Source organism: Teleopsis dalmanni, chromosome 1 (genome assembly GCF_002237135.1).
Source record: "Teleopsis dalmanni isolate 2A chromosome 1, ASM223713v2, whole genome shotgun sequence".
NCBI classification, from domain to species: domain Eukaryota; kingdom Metazoa; phylum Arthropoda; class Insecta; order Diptera; family Diopsidae; genus Teleopsis; species Teleopsis dalmanni.
The window spans coordinates 34,829,570-34,852,254 of record NC_051846.1 but is presented as its reverse complement, the minus strand read 5'-3'; the positions used below and the strand labels follow the sequence as shown (position 1 = coordinate 34,852,254).

Here is a 22,685-nt window from a genome sequence, read left to right as displayed (position 1 = left end):
AAAAGAACTCTGATAAGTGATTTGTAGAAGTGATTTGAAGTAAATCATATGAGTAAAATCATATCATATGTGTACAGTTGCCAATTGACAGTTAATACGTTCGACGATCAAAAATTCCATTAAACTATTCCACTATTAAACCATTTATAATAATAACAAAAATGGATATAGTTCTGATCAAAAAATAACAGAAAGCGAAGTTAGGTGAATGCAGAAAAAAAACATAAGAAGGAAAAGCATTCAGAAGCATCATTCCACTCAAATAATTAATAAAGTTCTGCTCAATATCTATTATTTTATAGTTCTATCATTTAATAAATCAGTTTCACAAAATAAAATTCTTCCAATGGAGTTTTTTTTTTTAGTCTCACAACATCGTCTTTTACACTAATATACCGACTCCTTGGCTAGAGCACATATGGTAAAGCGCATTATCTTACGGATAGTCCTCTTTACAATATAAAATACTAATTAGGAAACAATTTATAACTACAGTAAAAGAATTAATGAGCTGATACCAACGTTCTCTATATATAATTTTATATCGAGTTAAATATCACTGTTAATATCAAGTTTTGGAAGTTTTTAAAAATTATACTGTTATGGCAGCTCTGTCTTAACTTGCATGCGGTAGCGATTAACAGCTGTTTTTGATTTCACCACGTTGCAATGGAACAAAACTGCTTTCTACCACGAATTACAAATGAAAAAACTTTTTTTAATATACTTTTGTGACAGAATAACAAAAAGTCTTTTGTTCAATCTTAAAAAAAAATTTGAAATACTTTTAACCACCTTTGCTAGAATTGCCCTACAAGAGTGAATGCATAATGTGGGTGAAAATCACTGTATTTCTACTTTCATGTTTGAGGTAATTATACTGATCTCCACACTTTTTTAAAGTGAGTGACATCGTGTGTCTCTATGTATCTATTTCTCTGAGTTGAGCTTGCTGGAATTGCCCCACAAGAGTGAATGCATATTGTGGTTGAAAATTACTGTGTTTCTACTTTCATGGTGCAGGTAAATAAACTGATCTTTACACTTTTTTTAAAGTGATCGTGTGTCTCTATGAATTTATTTCTCCGGGTTGAATTAAGTTTTTGTCTTAAATAAATAAATTCATATCTTCCAATAGATTGAACTGTTTGCCACACTTCTTTAAAGTGAGTCAGACGTGTGCCTCTATGTATCTATTTCTCTGAGTTGAGTTTAGTTTTTATCTTAGATAAATAATTTCATTACTTTCAATAGATTTTCATTCTAACATGGAATTATATGATGTTTTTGTACGAGTTATATTATTATTTTTTAGGTCGTCTTTCTTTAAAACTTCGATCAAGACTGTGAGCTTCATATCCTCGTAAAAAAATGTTGCAAGAGGATATATAATCAGTTATTCCTGGCACTATATACTCTGTTATGATGTGTTTATTATTCTTTCCTCAACTCTCTTCTCTTTATATACTCAATATATAATCAAATAAAATTTTTTATGAAAAATAATATATTATTTGAAAATATTTTAAAATAATATAACTGTATGTATATATAAAATATTTTTAGAGGTTCATATTTGTTTTTTTTTTTCGAAACCATTTTTTTTTTAATTTAGTTTTTGTTTTTTTGTTGAAATATAACCCATTTTTCTCGATTTCAGCACTTCCAACTTGTAGCAATTTGAGAAGTTTCCACTTCTTATTTAGTTTCTTCGTCTTTTGTTTACCTCATGTCCGAACAGATTGTGATCGTTAAATTTGTGAAATGGATGCAATGGATGCAGTGGATGCATTGGATGCATGCCATGTCATATAAGAAATTTTAAAAATTCTGTTTAAACATCGTAATGAAGTCTGCTCAAACAATATAATGTTCATGTTTGCCTTACGTGCTTTGGAAATGTTATTTTCCTTCTCCTCAAAAAGGAAAGAAATGCAAAAACATCCTTAAAAATCTATTGCATTTCTTGTACTTGTTCATCAGCGTTATTTTCTTTTTATTTTTCATTTATTTTCCATATATTTTTCTTTTATTTTTTTCTATTTTTTTTATTTTTTTTTTATTATCTTATGTTTTTGTTTCGTCATAAAAATCTTAACTTGGCTTTTATAAATGTCAGTGCACGTGTATTTCAGAGTATGTGTGAGTAGTTTTATCTGTGTGTGTGTGTGTGTGTGTGTGTGAAAAAACGTGAACGGTTCTATGGGCGGTTCAGTTTATTCTTTCCTGATTTTAACTTGACTTGGTTGTAAGTTGCACATGCCAGGAATAAACTTAAATCCATAAAAAGGTGGCAAGTGTTTGTGCAGGATAATTGCGTTTAGGATTTCAAAAGTTTTTGTTTGTTCGCTGTGACCTGATTTTTATATGCGCCTTTTGATGAAATTATGACAAAAGCAAAATTAAACAGTTCACAGCTTTCGCCTTTCTTACAAAAACAAAAAATATATACGATAAACTTTTTAAAGATTCAAAAAAAAAAACTGTCTTGTATAATCATTCTAAGAGATAATGAATAGTTTGAGTCTGTTTTAATCATTCATTTCTTCACCAGCTTTTCTGATATCAGCCTTTTTTAGTAAGTATTTCTTTATATTATTACTATTTTTTATGAAACTTCCTCTCATTTTTCATGTGGAACTATAATTTCTTTTTTGTTGACTTTTCTAGTTATATCTTAGAATAATGCAAGTTTTTTTCTCAATCATCTTTAAAGGTCATTAGGTCAAATGAAAAACTGACAATGGAATATTTTCAAAGCTGCTATTTATAGTACATTGATATTGTCTCATTTAGACACTTGCTCATTTATATTAATGAGTGAACGTTCACATTATAATGAGCTCATTTATGCAGCTAATAAAACATTTATAAACTTTCATAAATTTCACTTAATAATATATCACATAAAAAAATTAAATACGAGTATATACCTAATTGATATATTAAATCAGTTATATACATATTATAAATCAATTATGTATTCAATTTTTAAAAACAAGGGTTTTATTAAATACTGATTGACCTAGTGCCTTTGCTTGCAGCTTAGCTGTAGTTTGTTTACATTTTACATATAAAACATATGACAGATATTTCAAATTTTGGTCATTTCCCTTATGAGAAATTTATTTTTAAATGTTGTATTCGACATTTTTGTATTAAATGAGCTGATTTATAGATAATGAGTTCATTTATGTGAAAGACTTTCATCCTCATTAGTGGCTATTATGAGCAAAACAGCCTAAATGAGAAAATATATGTACTCTATTACATTATATTATTAATTTCAATTAAATCAGTGAACATTTATATTTAAGTGAAAAAATATTTTTCAATTTATATATGAGGTACCTAAACAATGAAGTTCTTTCTTAATCATTTTTATTCAAATGGCTTAAAGTGATAAAGTATAGTAGTTAATCTTCAGTTTCTTAGCAAAATCCTAACTGTTCATTTGCCGGTCTTCTTGAACTTACAGCTTCTGTGTGTAATTTCTCACATTATTAATTATTGCTTAACAACTTTATTATAATTATAACTTGACCAAAAAATAGTAACGCTTCAAAGTTCGTTTTTTTTACACTGGTTTAGCTTATTATAGCATCTTAACTAACCGATGAGTGTAGCAAAGTAGCCTTGTTCTGATATTCTTATTATATGAGCTTATTTATATACAATATATAAATATATATATACATATATATACATGTAATTAAATATGTATGTTATATATAATGATGATTTATGATGACATAATGAGATATATGCTATTAATACTATAATCTAAACATACTATAATAAACTGTAAACACAATCAACTAGACACGAGATTTCAAAAAGAACTTCTGCAGTAAAATATTTCATTGTGTTTACACCTAGAATAATAGATTTTTAATTTTTGTGTGTATGTGAGACATTATTTTCGGGTTTATTTCAAAATACCTAGTGAAATGAGTTACATTTGTCATATAAAATTCACTAAAAATCTATGCAAGGATATCCTAGATAAGTGAGTATTTTTTATTTATTCTATTAGTAAATACGATTAAAAAACTCCGATATGGCAATATTGGTAGAAAATTTGACAAACAATATAAGATAGAACTGTGTATCAAAATGAATTTGACGAAAACAGATTGTAAACAAAAATATAGAAGTGAGGAAATTTAAGATTTTATTTATTAAATCAAAGTAGAAATGGTGAAATGCACAAAAGTCCTATAAATCTCTTATTGTTTACATATAGAAATTTAGCTCTGAACATTGAGACATATGGCGGCGAAACATTTTTCATAAGCGAATTTCAAAAAGAAAAATTTCGGTTTTTGTATTTTTTGTTACACTTATAGGCCTATTTACACTGTCATGAACGTGAGATGAACTTGACGACAACATAAACTGTCAGTTCAGTTTACACTATCATGAACTGTCATGAGCGTGAAATTTGTTTTGTTCCGTGTAAACGTATAAAATGCTTGTGTGTAGTAGTGCAGAGCACAGAAATTGGGAGTATTCAGCATTAAAAGATAAACATAAACAAAACATTGTACTTGTATGCATGTCAAGCTGAAGAATTGCAGCAAATTTCATTGCGTGAAATTCATGAACTCACATCACACTCTCTTCCTTCTTCCATCTATAAGTAACCGGTTTTTAAGTTCATGTTATGTTCATGATAGTGTAAATCGGTCCAATTGTTAAGTTTGAAAGTTAAAGTGTAAACACTGATCGTAAACAATGAGGATAGAATAAATATACGAGACTTCTTATAAGTTTCAATTAGTAATTATCACCTAGATTTACTCCTTATAGCTGTGTTAGTAGGCATTTATATCATGCTACTCTGGCAAAATATCAAGAGTGTTATAAATTAATCTGGATTGCTATAGATTTCACTCAAGATTCACCAATCGAAAATAAAAACTGCACTAAAAGTGAATCTCGATTGAAAAAGTTACCCCAGGCTTACTAATCGAAAACGGTGTTATATATATGATATACACAGGACATGATTATTAATACCTGACTGACGGTCATATTTAAAACTCGAAATTGACAATAATGATATGAAGCTTTTTAAATTTAAACACATTTTAAAATGTATCAAAAACATAACTTTAAATAATCTGTGTATATAATATATATAAAATATGCATATAATGTATATAATAACTTAACAATATTTTCATCCAAAATTAAATTTATATTGATTTCTTCCTGCTATAATACGGATTTTTCAAAAAAATTTTTGACAAAAAATCTATAAATTGTTTTTAACTACAAATAATACCTCATATCCATAATCCCAAACCAATGTAGTAAATAATCTTAAGATGTACCGCTTTGTGTAAATCATACAACTAACAAAGAAGTTGTCTAACAAATTCTTTCCGAACGCATTGAGGTATAATATGTTTAAAAAAGTTCAAAGCGTCATATAATATAAACTGATATTATATATAATATATAAATTTTAATAAGCAAAATGCAGAAAGACTTTAAATATCAAGCGTCAGAACAACAAAATACTGCAGGTATTTACATCGACTCATATATGAAACCACATTTTAAAATTTGTTACCTCCCTTTTTCTAGGAAGCCAATTGAAGATAATGATAAAATCGGGAACAGTTATTAAAAATGCAGAAGAAACAAATTCTAATTATCCACATTTAAGACGCCAACTTATAAGGCTCATAATTGAGAATAAGGGAAAAGATGATAATACTGCAGTAAAATAATACAATAAAAACATCATAAGAGTTTTTAAAATTATGTATAAATAATTCTGTGATATTAAAAAAAATATAGAGATTCAAATTTAGAATAAAATTCAAATAAAAATATTTTTTAGATATATTTATGTGTGTATATAATAATATGAAAGTATTTTAGTTAATTATAAAAGAGTTTCTAATAGCAAAAAACTATGAACTTAAATATTTATAACTTCCCTATTTTGTTATTTTGTATAGATATTATTGCATCTGACAAAAGTAGTATTACTACCTAATAGGGATCTGCAGATAAACAAGCTACAAAAGCCGGGTACTAGAATCATTTCGATTATATATAATATATATAGTGAATGAAGTAAATGTGGTAGAAATTTTTATTTTTGTTAAATATTTACGACAAATTTTAGGTTAAGAATCACTTGCTGCTTTATTGCGTCCCTTGGAATAAAAATTTGTCATTAGCCTTTTTATTTCTGAGATATTGTTGCATCTAATAAACATCGGTAACATTACTTTTTAAAAAGGATCTGCAAACAAAATAGTGCAAAAAATATTAAGTATTGTTTCTAGAACCTGGTTTCATATCAAAGGTTGCCATTATATATACCAATAAATTAATTACTAAATAAAACACAATTTTTTTTTGGAGGATATACATATATATGTACATTTACATTTTAGTCCCCAACCTAAGTTTCCTACTACCCAGAATACATAGTTCAGTGGAAAAATTGTTCAAAATAGTTCATTTTAGCAAAATTCATCATCAAATCTTTAAACACGAAAATCATAATCACGACATATAAGTATATATATCATAATGTAAATATGAATATAATAAAATTTTAAGCTTGACAACCTTATAGGATGATTGTTAGTGTATATGATTCATAAGAAAATATATTTGACATTATCAATCACAAATAAATGTTTTATTCGATTAAAACAAATATTTTTTAACATATTACAGATATAAACGTAGATTATAGTTTAAAAAATGGGCGATTGTACAGGACTTAACATGGCACGTTTCCTTGTTCCCGAAAAAGATGAAGTTGATGATAGGCGTAAGTCTTTATTTATAACTTTATTATATTATTTTTTGTATTATTTTACAATTAATTTTATTTATGCTTATATACTTTAATAATTAATCTAATAAAATTTTAGAGCATCTTTTGGAACGAATGAGAGATATACAATTAGAAATCTTAACTTTAGTTAGAACTCTCGTGGACTTTGCCCAACAAGAACTACAACGTGGACATGAAATTGCTTGAAAATCATATTTTTATTTTGGGTCCTCAAAATGTTATGTCCAAGGAAACGCAAATTTTGACTAACTACCATTAATTCGTTCGTTATAGTTATTAATATGCCATAATTAATACGAGTATTTGCGTTATTTTTTTTTTTTTAATTAAATTTAAACTTTTAATGAATTATATTTTTTCGTTAAAATTATTAGAAATGCCAGAATAACAGTTATTTTATGAAAATAAAATAAATTTATGAAAAAAAAAAAAAATAATTCTAAAAGGTTTATGGATGTTTAATCTACGAAGATTAACGCGTTCTTTGGCAAGTGGCATAACGTAAGTAGAATAATTTTGACTTATAACCTTTATTCTACCAAGCGTTTCTAATAAATAATTATTGACAGTAAGGCATATATGTTTATGAAAACATAATTATCTTTTATTTTCAACTTTTTTTTTTAAATATCATTGTCAAGTAGTACATACAAACTACTAGGTATACCTTAGAAGCATATATCATATACAGTTGCATCTCAGACACAGTACTGCTACACTTAAATGAGAAATACTATTTAGTAATCATGATTTGCTCAAAGACCTAGCAATCAAGAACTTGGTAGCGCTTCCAAATGATTTTTTGAATTGAGTTCCGACATACTCTCAAACTTCACGGTATGCTTGATAAGAGAAATCATTAGTTAACTATAATAATAATAATTATTAATTATAATAATAATGAAAGCTTCAAGCATCACCTCAAAAAGTTAACTCTTTTTGAGGAAGACACTTGCAGATTATTCCTAGAAGAAAAGTAGACAGAGGTGCATATATTGTGATCATGTCCAGCACTGACAAGCAGGAGGATGATTGTATTGAGACACCTTTGGATTGGTGTAAAGTCACCTAACGGTGACGAAAAAAAACCATCAAACGTTTTTGTTAAGGTTGCTATATATTTGTTATACAGCTGTAAGCGATTGAAATGACAACGTCCAAATAACCACCTAAACGAAAAATACGCTAAAAGTGGTTATAATTATCACAATAATATAGAAATAAGTGAGTATAAAAATAATTTTAATAAAAATAAAATAACAAGTAAGTGTAAATTTCTTTGAATATAATATTGTTGAACCATTGAACCATTTAAGTCGAGACAGCACCTATTTAGGTGCCATTACCTGGCACTACCTTACAAAAATAAATTCACAGAATTACAAATTACTTAAAATATAATATTGTTTAATATAACTGATGTTATTGAGATAGAGTCTATTTCGGTGCCATTTATGATATTATTTTTAATTGGGTATGTACTGGTAAAGTATACATTCTCATTAAACTTCCGCAATAATTAACAAATTTTCAATCTTTATAATTTATGAAGTGTAAAAAACGATATAACGAAACAAAATAAAATCAAAATATCCTAACAAATTTCTAAAAATATTAACAAACAATAAAGGCAAATCATTTTAATATTTATGATCAATTTTAATGCATCACGAGCAATAAAATAAACACGCTACTCTAGCTTGGTACTGTTAATTTTTCTTTCCTGTGTAGCTAGGTAGGCAGGAGGTGGAAGCCACTATACTTACCCACCATCGAATATGAGTTATTTTCATACGATTTCCAGCTACTGCCAGTCAGCCAGCCAATGCCAAAGCAGCAAATTCAGGCACCTTAATTTCCTGCCATAAATCTATGCGCGTTAGAAAATAATAAAGCATAATAAGATTTATAAGTAATTTTATGGACTTAAGCTGCACGGAAGTAGACGCAGTCTAAGACTTCGACAAGAACAAAAGCCATGGCAGGCAGGAACGCAGGAAGGCAGGAAGGCAGGCAACGTAAAAATTTCTAAAGAAAAACGTAAATGTTAAGGCTGCGCTTTATGGGTTGGTTCGAAAGGACCGCCGTGAAGTATCTATTCTTGCACTTAAAATGGCACATAAAATGGCGCATGTAAATGTTAGAGAGCCCATAATAAGAGCATTAAAGTTCAAGTACTTCTTACCTAAACAATTTTTCACATTTATGCATAAAATTTATGCGTTTTAAAAGTTAAAGAAAATCCATGCCGAGTTGCTGACATTAGCGAAATAAATTTACATATTTAAATCGGAATTAATATACATAAACTTAATGTTTACTTAAGGTCTGCTTGCCTTAGTTTTTATGTTTGTTTTAACATTTTTATATTTTTATAAACATATAAAATATATAATAATTTTATATAACATATATATAAAAATATAAAAAATATTCATAGAGTTCTTCGAAACATTACGGTCACAGATGTAATTGTCAGGAACACACAAAAGTACAAAACCAAACTCAGGAACCACTAAAACTCACTTGCAAACAATCTTAACCAAAGCACTGGAACCCAGCAACTCAAAAGCAACTATATAAACCTGGCTATTCAAAAATAATGCCCGACATAAAAACGAAGCTTTGACTAAAGACAATTAATTATCTATTTTTTCTCTTCTAATACAGCAATTAGCAGCGATAATTTATTGTTAGTTCTAAATTGATGTTTAGAAGATTCAATAAAAAACAAAATAAAATTAAAAAAAAAAATATTTTTATATTAATATGTATTTAAAAAAAAAACGCAGAATTTTAATTGTATTTGAGATTATATTTAGTATTTATTTATATTTATTATATATAATATTGATATTTATAATAATTAATATTGTAGCATAGTTATATATATATAAATTGTTTAATACATGTATATATAATTAACGTCATTAAAAAATTTGTTCAAAAGTGTAAGTGAGAAAAAAAGATTATATAAATATTTATATAAACACTAATTACCATAAATCATCATCACTTAATTTTAAACATAATTATTATTTTCTCAACTAAAGTCATAGACAACTAAATACATTACAATTTTTTAAGGTATTTATTAATTTTATAGTAAATTAATTTTACATAGTTTTTTTAATGAAATTTTTCTGTTAATAAAATTTTTCACATATTGCAATAAATGCAAATAATTTTCATTTTAAAATTAATTTTAAACTAATTTTATTTAACATATTTTTTTTTTAATTTAAAAATTTTTTTGATGCTTTTTGTTACATTTATAAACTTCGTTCGTTGGCATTGCAATTACAATTGCGAATTGCTATCGTTACTCATCCTTCGGTGATGCATAAAATCCTTTTTGAATTTCCAAAAGTTGCAGTATAGTTGCAGTTTTTTTTTTCATCGGGGCATGCAGAAATTGCAGTCTATCTTGGATGTGAAATTGTTGGATGGATACATTTAACTTCGTGCCAACATGCCGTTGATCATGATATTTGCCAAGGCGTTGCGACGTTTACGCCATGCGCCCATGCCCTGTGCATGATACTGCAGTTGAGTGTACCATTGCTTGGTACGTACGCCATCCTCAGCCTGTAAATAGACAAAAGACAAGCACAGTGAATAGGTATCGAAAATCCTTTAGTTAAAATCGAAATCGAAGAATTTCTAATGAAATCAGAAGTACGTAAAGAGCAACGGAGACACTTTGTTCAATTGGAAAAAATTGTAAATTGAATTGACAGTCAGTAAAACGGAAGTAAGGAAAATAATGAACATTTGCATGCTCACAAATCTATACATATATATACATATATACAAATCTAACTTTATATGCACATAGAACTAAATAGATATATATTGTGCTAGCTTTTCAATAGTTGAGCATATTGAATTGAAATATTTTCGCACATTTTTAATGCAACAATTTCAATTGCTGCTGCGTTTACAAAATGAGAGATAATACTTCATTTTGTTATCATTGAATGCTTCCCATAAAGCCATTATTACTATTACTTCTTTTATTTCAATATTGAACTCATTTTACTATTGAATGCTTTTATCAAATGCCTAGAGAGACGCTAACAAACTTTTTATATAATATGACAAATCGAATTTTTAAATAGCATGAACCAGTAGCACAAGTCTATCAAGCTACAATTCTACAATTCTTTAAGGTAAGTTAAGTATGAAAAATAAATCTTTGCTTTAACTATTTTTAAATACTAAATACTAACACTAAATTAGTTATCGTATTGCTGCAATATGTAAAGAGTAACACGCAATAAAAGCCCTTACTTCTAACGTACAGCATAAAAACACAAACAACACAAATTCAATCCGATAACCAAATATTTTGCACACAAACAAATTCAAAGCAATAGCTCAATGTTTGTATTAACTGACATAAGATTATTCTATACTTCTGTTAGGAAAACAAAATCAGAAATCAACTGATCCATTTAAATTTATAAAGTATGCATTTAATTATTGCAGAAATGAAAATAATCAAACGCATACTTTTTCATAAGGTTGAACGGGTCAGTTGTATTCTTACAGAACAATAAATTCAACCTTTATAAACAAATAGTTAGACCTAAACTACTCCGTGTACTGTTTCATCTACCGTTTGAGAAATACAAACTTAACAGCGTGTCCTTGATTTAATTTTTGCAATGGTTTGTCAGAAATGAAGATATTCCCAAAGACTTAAAAACCGAAAGTGTTGAAAAATGCTTCAAAATCAGAGCTCTAGAGTTGCTTGATTCTGTGAATGATCCATCAATTCAATCAATGCTCAATACAATCTATATGCTATCGGGAATACATGCTAGAGTTCCGAATATACTTTTATATATTATATATATAAATATATCATTTATATATATAAATATATCATTTATATATATAAATGACTCAATGTTATAATTAAGTGGAGCACTTCTTATAGTGCATTACTCATGTGATTATAGTAATAAATCATACAAGTGAGTACAGTAGCGCAACACCCAAGTTATCACAATAATTGAGCACCCAAGTAATCACAGTAGTAGAGCACTCAAGTGATGACAGTAGTAGTGATCACAGTAGTGGAACACCCACGTGATTACAGTACAGGATCAATTAATAGATCACACTTATTATTAAGTAAAAATGCTTTAGACACTTATTCACGAACATCACAAGAGAAGGGTAAAAATATCTCTTCACACTGAATAAGTTAAATCTGTAGTACAAGGTGACCCTTATCTCTTTTTAGCAAGATTATGTTCATATTTGACTTAAAGATAGTTAATTTAATTGTCAACAAGTATGCGAAGGATAGGCTTCTCATTTTATCCGCTTTAGAATTAGTACTATATTACTGATCACCTTAAAGTCGAGTAAATAAGACTTTTATATCCAAAACTATAACACGCTATAACGATAATAGTAGTATTCTTGTAGTACAGTGGTGTTAACGGTGGTACTTGGATAAAAATGCATCTGCTGTAGAAAGGATTTAAAAAGATAAGGGTCGGATTGAATGAAGTCTGAGCTGAACAATAAATGGCTGCTGAACCATAGTTTTGATATGGCATTGGCTTAAGGTATATAGATACTATATTATGCATGACCACACCCGTTCATTAAGAACACGAACTACCTAACATGCCAGGAATAAGTTTCCAAAACAAAATCCTGTAAGTTTCAAAACAGACAAGATTTCATTGGTATTCCAAAAAAAAAAAAAGACGACTTGATGGAGTAAGAAAACTATTGTGATATTTGAATTGACTGAATATCTTTTTGTCTAACAAGAAAAATTTAGCAATGAACATATTAATTATTGATGACATCAGTTAACATTATATATTTATATTTGTTGGGTGTTTTTTTAGCTGCATGAGAACTTAAAATGATAATGCAAGAGAGAAATATTGTAGGAATAAAATGTTCTTTATCTGGCAGATAATTTCATGGCATTTATTTTATGAATATGATTTCCGACATATGTCTAGCGCAGCTACGAGTTATATGGTCCATTCGATCAGTCCAATTTTTGACTATTTTTTGCAATATATGTATATAGCGTCGACGTACATGGTGGCATGAACATTGGCTTCTAATGCTTTAAGAGCTGCTTGTTATTCGGTATAAACCAATGACAACATAGCCCCATAAAAGTAATCGAGGGTGCTAATTAACAGGACCAATTCTAAACATAAAGTTGTTACTGAATTGATTTCACATTAAATCGACTGCTGTTTTGCAAGTTGCGTCGTCTCGTTGGAACTGGAACCAAATATTGTCGATGTTTAACTGTTTGATTTTTAGAAAGTGATGACAAAACTTTAGTCAACATGACACGATAGCGTTCGCCATTCATCGTAACGGTAGTTCCTGAGTGTAAACCACACAGCAAACAGTAAAATTTAGTGGATGTCATGGTGATTCGTTAAAGGCTTGAGGATTATCTTCGCTACATATACAGCAATTTTGGATTGCCAAACCTTACCAAACAGGAGTATCAACACAGTTTGATATTCTCAACTTTCAAGCCATAGTTATCGATATCAATAGTTCTTATGCAGCTAATAAAACATGCGACATATATTTGAGAATATGGCAAACGCAATGAGTAACATGATTATCTAAATAGGTATGTAAACAGCATTTTGAGCTTCGCCAAAGGTTTTAGGTGGTTTTAAACCCTGAGTTATTCCTATATATACGGTAACATAATGAGCCAATAAGCCTAACTTATTGACCGGTTTAACTTAACCTAACCTGTATATGTCGACTTTAGTCAACAGCAGTACATGTATAACCTAACTTTAAGGATAATATATCAAAATCCTTATTTTTAAAATATAATAAATTAACTTTTACAAAAAAAAAATATCGTTTTGTGCTACTTTCATTTGACATCCAAGGACAACTATCGGAAACCTTGTGTTGCCTTGCGTTCTATAAGATAACAAACTGTTGTAACTATTTTAGTAATAGTAACGATTAAAACTTTTCGCACCAACTGAAAAATGAAAAACCAATTTACTAACTTCCAGGAATGATAGTGTTTGGAATAGTATCTGAAAATGTTAATTTTTTCAATCTTTGTTGCATTTAATAATACTCACTTTGAATATAAAAGTGTCCTTCGATGAAATTTCCTGCACTTCGAAATAATCATCCCAATCCGCTTCACTGCACACAACACATCTGTCCAAATACAATGGTTCACGTATCAGTGTATAACGTCCGCACTTCTCCTTTACAACCAACAACGATGCCTCTCTGATTCCGGTATGCTTTGGGAAATTCAGTTTATCTGACATGACTTTTTCTGCCTTATAATTGGCACTTGGCTGTGCGTTTGTGTATGTTGCCGTGCAGATAAAAGCAGCAGCATTTGAGAGATAGCGTAAAAAAGCATAGAAAATAGAAAATACAAAATGAAAACAATGTTAAAATGTTGAAAATACAAAGATACTATATAGTGTAGTGAGTGAATAAGCGAAAACTGCGTTGCTAAGTAAAAAAACAACAACGCCGACGATGACGACGATGACGACGACGAGAAAACGTGTATGTCGGCAGCAATTGTTAGGGAAAAACTATTGTAAACTTCGAAATACGCACTTACTTGGCACACTTAACTACATGAAGCTGAGTGGATGTTAGGTACACTTTTCGTTGTTCATTGTTTTTTGCCAGTCAGGCTGCTAAGGATATACGTACATGATTTTATTAACGTGAATACGGCTTAAGAGGAAGCCGTTGTGCTGCTTAAGGAAATCGTTTATATAAAATCATTTTAAATCAAATGAAAATTTAATATTTCTTCCGTTTAGTAATAAATTCCTCGCACCGATAACTCTACTCAATTATTTGCTGCCCATTTATTCCTAGAAATTCTACTCGACTACGCATTTACCTTTTTCAATTTACAAACTGAATTTTGAGTTAACTTTTGAAATCCATTATTTTCAGTTAATGCAAACATTCGATATCAAATTTCCTAGAAAAGGATACAACAAGCCCCAAAACGTTTACCAATTTCGTACACTGAAAATCAAACACTAAACTTGAGTGCCATCATTTTTAAGTGCTGTTATCAAAGCATAACAACCAACAACTTTTAACCAAGAGCACATCATCTCAGAGCACATCTCCTTCCTCTATACTAAAGCAGCTTACAATTTAGGGCGGCGGAGTGGGCAGAATTTGGGTTTACTTTGCTATTTGCTTACAAACTGTTGCGTAAGTGTCTTACCTTGCCATTTGTAACCAGTAGTGCATTCACCGGTGTCAGCTTGATGGTGCGCGCTTTCTTCCAATTGCTATCAGTTGGCTGTGTATAGAGTAATTTCCCCTCCATGGCAAAACGTACTTCATCGTGATTCCATTCGAGAACGTCAATGGCCATTTTGCGTAGTTTGATGTTTATCATATCGATTTCGCAGGAAGCACGTCGATTTGGACTCGACGATGATATGCGTCGCCAAAGTTTCGTTGGTACATCCTTAGCTTCTTGGTTGATGTGGTTCAGGTGCAATTCAATTTTCTCCTGTGCCTGCTTAAGCATGTCACGTCCTTCGAGATGTGCCGGCGTTACTTTGTAGAGGCGAGCCAACAAGAGTGGATATTTGGTCACACGCTGAACAGGTACCTAAGTACAAAAGAAAAAGTTAAACAACAAATGTTATAGAAAATGTTTAAGCCAAGTCACAATGTCGTATCACAGTAAATGAATGTAAAAAATAAAAATAAAAAAAACTAAAAACATTAAGTGGTTAAATAGTAAAATGATTGGCAATTTCAATGTAAACTGATAATAAAAGTACTTGCTGCTTTCTAGTTTATAAAAATTGTAACAATAAAAAGAGGATTTAAAATAATTGCAATAAAATGTTGAGAAGAATATAAAGTTACTTATCGGACAAAATTCAAGCTTCAAGGAAATATTCATTCATTCTAATACAATTTGTTTTCAATTTTCTCTGATAATGCATCTTTCAGGAACAAGAAAAATAATCCTCGACATGCAATTATATTTTAATTGTGGGTTTAGGAATGAATATGGGAACCCATATGTATAGGTAAGATATTATATCTAACAGTAAAATAAATATGCATTAGTATAAAAATTGTGTATTCAGGAATATATAGGAACTCATCGGTATAAGTAAGATGTAATATCTCACAGATAAATAAATATGCATAATATTTTTAATATTAATATTAGTTTTTTATACAATAGAATTAAAGTGCTTACTAACAATTAACATTGTGTATTCAGGAATATATATAGGAACTCATCGGTATAAGTAAGATGTAATATCTCACAGATAAATAAATATGCATGCTAACGAAAAATATATAAATAATATTAATATTAGTTTTTTATACAATAGAATTAAAGTGCTTACTAACAATTAACCTTATCTTCTCAATAGTTCTATTATAAAAATAGTATTCTGCTCTTTTTCCACTTATAAAAAAATTCTAAATTGTATCTGAGTACTAAGTAATGAGTACTAAGCAATTCTTGTAACGTATGCAATAATCCATCTCCACCTAGTGGTATTAATGAAACATTTATAAATTAAAAATGTAATGATTATATGATTACTACATGATTTTAGTAATTCTTCTTATTTAAAAATAACTAATATAATAATAAATAAACGCGAAAGAAAAAAACAAAGCCTAACTGATTTCTGAAGACCCCAAAAAGGCATATGGCTATCAAAGAGGATTAATATCCCTAAACATATGAAGGCTGAAGCTATTCTTAACTTAAGCAGAACAGATATCAAACTCTACACTGAACTGCTAATAGGCCACTGTAGATGACGATATCACCTAAAAAAGATTGGTCTGGCAAAATTCTGCTTCTCCGATTTCTGCTAACTTTGTCAAGAGCAACAGATAATAGCAGAGTACGTTTTTAGCGCCACAGACTTGACTAGGCAGTAGATTTTTGAGCCCTAAAGACTTTGGGCCTTAAAGCTGAAATATGACCCACAGTTATCACAATATTCTTTAAAAGTCTAGAATTTGACTATTTGGACAAGAGTCTGCACAAAAGATCTTACAGGTCGCAGTACATGTACAGCCTATAGGTAATAATAATAATAAAAACAAAAATAAAATAATAATAATAAAAAAATAGTAATAAAAAATAATAATAAAAAATTATAATATAAAAATAATAATAATGAAGTAATAATAAAGAAATCACAATAAAAATATTGTAATAAAAAAAATAGTAATAAAAAATATAAATAAAAAAATTATAATAATGAAATAATAATAAAGAAATCATAATAAAAAAAATTAATAATAAAATAATAATAATAAAAAACAAATAAAATGACAACAACCTGCACTACCCTAGTTCCCACCTACATTTTCAACACTACAACTTCCTCTCGTTACTGTTCTAAAATTTCTTAGGTTTGCCCGTACTTGTTTCGGGTAATAAAAAAATGTTAATTAATGTCTTTTTTTTTTTGAAATGCAAAAACTTACCATTAAAAACGAATTTAAGTTCATGCGACGCAGAACAGCATTTTCCATTTGTGACACCTTCAAGAAAATACGCAATAATTCCTTTTCCTTCTCTAAATTAGCAAGCAGTAGACTTGCGCCAGCCTGGCGCACGCAGTAACTTTCAAAGGCGTGTAGCATTTGTGTGAAATCCAAAAATATTCTACCAATATTCACGGTCAACAGATCATCATCACCTTGTTCCAAAGCAATGTCCAAAGCATCGCGCATACGTTCGGCAAGAGTTTGATTGTTCTCGAGCAATTCTTCCGTATTTAAGAAGATTGCAGAGAGCTGCTCCTGTGTGAGTAAACCGGCCACTAACATGGGATGACAGAATTCTTCCAAAATGATTTGTAAATCGCGCCCGTATTTTTCCTCAGTTTCTACAATTTCAGTAATAATTTCTTTACGTTCAATACGTTTCTTACCACATTTGCGACACACGAGTGGTGCAAACATAACACCCGAATCAGTTACTTGTGTCTCAACAGGACCATCACAATCTTCACAAAGATGTATTGGACTAGTGCTAGGCACTAAATTTGTATTTGCAATAGGCGTATGTTGATATTTACTGCGTGAACTCTTGCTAGTCTCGGAACCAACACCAGAGTCATTACGTTCAATATCACTAGAGGCGCATTTGCGTTGTAAAAGACTTACGTTACTACCGCACATAAAGGTATTTGGTGGTGGTGAAAGCGAACTCATGTTACTCTGATTATCTTCGCTAGAATCACTGACCACAGAGGCACGAGAACTCATATCTTTACGCTGTTTGCGTTTTCCTAAATCACTTAGTGTATCACAAGCTTCTTCTTCGATAATAATGGGATTAGAGCAATTCAAGGGATAGTCAAAAGTTTCCTCACGCGCTACTCCACGTTCTTTGGCATCTACTAAATAAGACAATATATCATACTTTGAAGCGCCTTCAAAAATTGAACGTGCTGCTTTTTTATCCAATTCATCACTGAGTGGTGGTGCTGTTAGTGGCAAGGGTGGCGGCACATCGGTTATTTCTTCATAAATTGGATCACCATTGTTTCGAATCGATTCATAGTGATGTTCATCTAAGTCTTCGATATTCGTTGAGAGTTCAATTTCTGCTAAAGTCGCATCTACCAGCATCTGATAGAATTTTGAACGTGTGGTGGCTGAGCTGGAGTCGTCATCACCTGGCGATGTAATTTCGCTCGAGCAACTTTGATAGCAATCAGATTCATTTGCATCAAAATCAAACATTTCGTAATTATTAGCTGAAGCAAAACTGTTAGCAGAACTAATACTGCCACGATTCGAATGGCGATCATCATCTTTGGTGGGCACTGTCAAATGTGTATTGCTGTCGTCATTGTTTGTTGTCACAGTTTGAGTTGCTGTTGCTTGACGTTCCTCTTTGATTTTCTGCAGCGATAAATTAATCAAACGATTCACGTCATCATTGTCTTTGGTACCAGATATATCAATTGCACTGCGTGACTCCTTTAAACGCTTAAGTGAATTTTCAATTAGTTCAGCTACAATTTCCGTTTCCAGTCCATCCGCTACTTGACTGAGCATAGGATCTTCAAGCAGTTTCGCAATAAACGAGCTACGTTCGGGTGGTTTAGACTTCGACCGTAAAATGGTCGCATCAGGAGATTCCAAGGACTTTTCTTGTTGTTGTTCCTTGCCAAGATTTTTTGTCGTTTCTATAACAGCTTCCTTCATTTTTTTATTCCGCACATTTTCCCTTTCACTCTGCGTTTCGTAACGACCACAAACATGTGGCACCAAATTTCGCTTTACGGCTTCTACGGGATTTCGCAATATTTTCAACAACTCTTGCTCATGCGAAACTAGTGACGCTGTTGTTTCAGTTTCGGTGTTGGCAGCTAATGTGGTTTCCTCTTTGCGCTGCTGTTGCAGTTGTTGTTGTTGCGGCTTTTCTTTTTCATAATCCAGCCTTATCAGTGTGCGACCACGTTTCGGTATTGAACCACTGTGGCTGCCACTACCACTGCCACTAGCACTGCTGCTTGTGCTCGTAATTGAGCTTGTCGATGTAGATGATGTAGAGGATGCTGAACGTTGCAGATTCACTTCTGTTGTGCCTTTAATTGGTATGATTGCTCGTCTAGTTAACCCAGCGTTGCTACCACCGACAGACTTTGCCTGCCGGCTTAACATTGTATTGATTTTATTGTGTTGATAGATTAATTCTTCCTCGGCGCTGCGTGGACTACTGACATTGATGGTCACAGTATTTGATGTGGTAGTTACTTTAAGACCATCGTAAGCTGCATGACCGTTTGTATTATCAGTTGACTTTACCGCTGAGCTATAATCCGCCACTACTACCGATGATTGGTACAGTGGTGTGGAAGCATCACAGCTCAAATTCATAGTGGAGTAGCAATCATCGCCATTAATTAAAATTGAAGTTTTCCTTTGTGCGTACATATCACAAATCAATGTATTGGAGGCATTGCCATGCGGTGATCCGTTCACATTGTATTGATGACCGAATGGCGATGTTGGTGAGGCACAATTAGAATCAGCATCAGTATGACTTATTTTCAGTCGATGTACTTCCGATGTGGTCTTATTAAATGGTGCCACACGCACTACGGTGCGTTGTTGTGGAGTAAAAACCGAAGACTGCACACCATTGGGCTTCATTGTCGTTTTTGGGGTGCTTGTTGAAAATAGACTTGTGGGTCTGTTTGTGGTTTTATTTGGAGTATTGTTGTCGTTCTGCTGTTGTGGGTAATTATTTTGCAAAATTGTTTGTTGCTTGCTCTCCTTCTTATCATTAATGTTTGCTTTATTGATTTCTTGACAGAATGTACTATCATTCGTGCTATTGTTACTTTGGTTTGTTATGTTTGCTTGGTGATGTTGCTGTTGGAGCTGGTGCTGGCGCTGGAATGCAACGCTTTCATTTTTACATTGAATTTGTTGTTTTTGACTGCTGAACCCGTTCACAGCTTCTATGTTACTTCCACTTGTTAGATTTGTTGTTGTTTGCGTATTATTAGCATCTGACGTCGTTAAACCCGCAGCTGCAATGTCCTTATCTACAGCGTTTTGTTGTGTTTGGCCCGTAGGCGATAATGGCAAAGCATCCGCGTTCGACATTGTTGTTGCTGTGAATTCCTTTCTTGCAACTTCGTTAACCGCAGCAGCAGCAGTTGCATGTGCTGCGGCTTCTTCAACAATACCTTCCGTTACTATTAGCTGAGCTGGTACTGGTACTGTTGGTGGTGGCGGTGGTGGGGGTTGTTTCGGTCTATTTGTATTGTTGACAGTGCTCGCTAAGTTTTGCTCAAATAAATCTCTAGAGTCATTGCGGTTACTCCTTAAACGCAATGCCATCGTATCTTTAAAATTTAAAATGGCGTCAACATTATCGTGGGCGTTGTTGTTGTTGTTATTGCTGCTTTGAAGGCTTCTATTTACGCTGCAGCTACTATTCCCAGTGTTATTGCGGTCCATGGAGCTATCTAAGCTGTAGCCGCTGTTTGTTGTAAGTTTATTGTACAAAGGCTGCTGCCTTTCACTAAGCGAACGTCTGATGGGATTTCGCGATTGTGTCACTTGCTCGCCGCTATCGTTCAACATAGGTGCCTGCAGCTGCTGTTGCTGTTGCTGATTTTCTTGTGGTAAGTTTTCCTCAGCACTGCCATTGAATTCCCGTGCCGTTGATTCTACTGTTGCTGTGGAGGAGACATTCTCGCCTGCCGCTGCTGGTGCTGTAAATGAAAAAGTGAAAAATGTCAGTTCGGAAAATGGAATTTTCATATAAAAGAAATTCTTTCTTAACATTTTTAGTATCATTTTATGATTTTCGGTTTCGAGAGTTTCAGTTTAAGTCTTGTTTCGACTTCTTTGCATGCAGATTTATTTGCTAAAATCTTTAGAAATACTTTTGCAGCGTTCGCCATTCTATGCCACCGACTTAGCCAGTCTATGTCATTTACTCTGCTGACAGTCATTTGAAGATTGTTTCTCCATGATAAGTCATTGCGGTAATGGCGGGCCATATGCGAAATGCTATTATTCAGGGAAGTGTGCGGTATGTGTGTGTCTTGTGTGGTGAAATATATTTTTATTTACAATAAATTGGGTGATTTACGTTTCACTTGATAAAAGTGCCTTTCATGGTATAATCTGAAATGTTCGGATTGAGTGAAGTGACAAAAGTCTACTGGTGTTTGCCGTAGTGCAAAATTTAAATGTGTCACTTCTATGTTAAGAGTGTAATTGAGGATGCAATATATTTTCTTGGCAAATGAATTGTGGGAAAATTAAGATGAAGATTGCTGCCTTAACAAAATGTTTTTGGGTAATAAATTTTAAGTAGAATGAAAGGAAAAACGTGAGAAATATTTTTAATAAAAAAATTCAAGAAAATCTAAAAAAAATGGTTCTATTATTGAATTATGGGATTAGGTAGGAACCATAAAAAAATAATCGATAATCTTATTTAAACATATGGGCTAAATTAATTTATATCCATAAATTTGTATGACGTGTTTTGAAACATGTGAGTAGTGGGAGGTTAATCAACAGAATGTCGGAACTGGGCTCACAATATAATAAACTATCACCAAACTTCAGTAACTCTCTTATTTCGAACACTAATAAAGAATCTTACATGATATTTATGTCACCCAATCTGCAACATGTTTGTATTTTATGCTTTAAATCTTGTGAGAAGATAGGAGGTTATAATTAACATTATTTCGAAACTAACTAATAGCACGATATGATTAAGTATCACCAGGCTTATACTATGTTCATACAGTCAAATTTTCTTAATTTAGTTAAAATGAAATTAAATTAATTTGGTTAATTAAGTTAATACTGCCCCCAATTAAAGAAATCATATGTTTTTGTTTACAAATTTAATGCTCAAAACACCATTCGTATCTGTACCACCATTTATATTTTAAAAGTTTTTTTTATAAAGGATGGCAATATAAATATTAATTGTGTTCACAAACTATATATATAGGCATGTGAAGATCGATTGTAATGATTTCTAATTCCATTCAATAAAACTCAAATGCAAAGTCTCAATTTGGATTTTTGTTCATTATTTTAAAGAGACTTTCATCAAACATTCGTTGAAAAATAATTATTAACATGTTTAGACAAATTTGTGTCTTTAAGTAGTAGTCTCAAAGAATGATAAATGGACACGCTATAGAAAGACAATTCTTCAGGAAAAAATGTTTTTAAGACAATAAACAATAACATTAAAAAATTGGACGGAAAATATTTAAAAAAAAATGTATTTTATTATGTTGAAGCTCTTTGAGCTAGTGCACTT

At 31.1% G+C, this 22,685-nt stretch overlaps 1 protein-coding gene across 1 annotated transcript; it reads right to left on the bottom strand.

The window, feature by feature from the left end:
* Positions 1–10,067: 10,067 nt before the first annotated feature.
* On the bottom strand, positions 10,068–21,099 carry LOC119666218 (probable serine/threonine-protein kinase DDB_G0282963). The gene is made up of 4 exons (XM_038075503.1): positions 17,345–21,099; positions 15,084–15,479; positions 13,948–14,175; positions 10,068–10,420 (listed from the first exon to the last, which is right to left on the bottom strand). The coding sequence occupies exons 1-4, from the start codon at positions 20,969–20,971 to the stop codon at positions 10,289–10,291; spliced, it is 4,383 nt and encodes a 1,460-aa protein (XP_037931431.1). The 5' UTR covers positions 20,972–21,099; the 3' UTR covers positions 10,068–10,288.
* Positions 21,100–22,685: the final 1,586 nt, after the last annotated feature.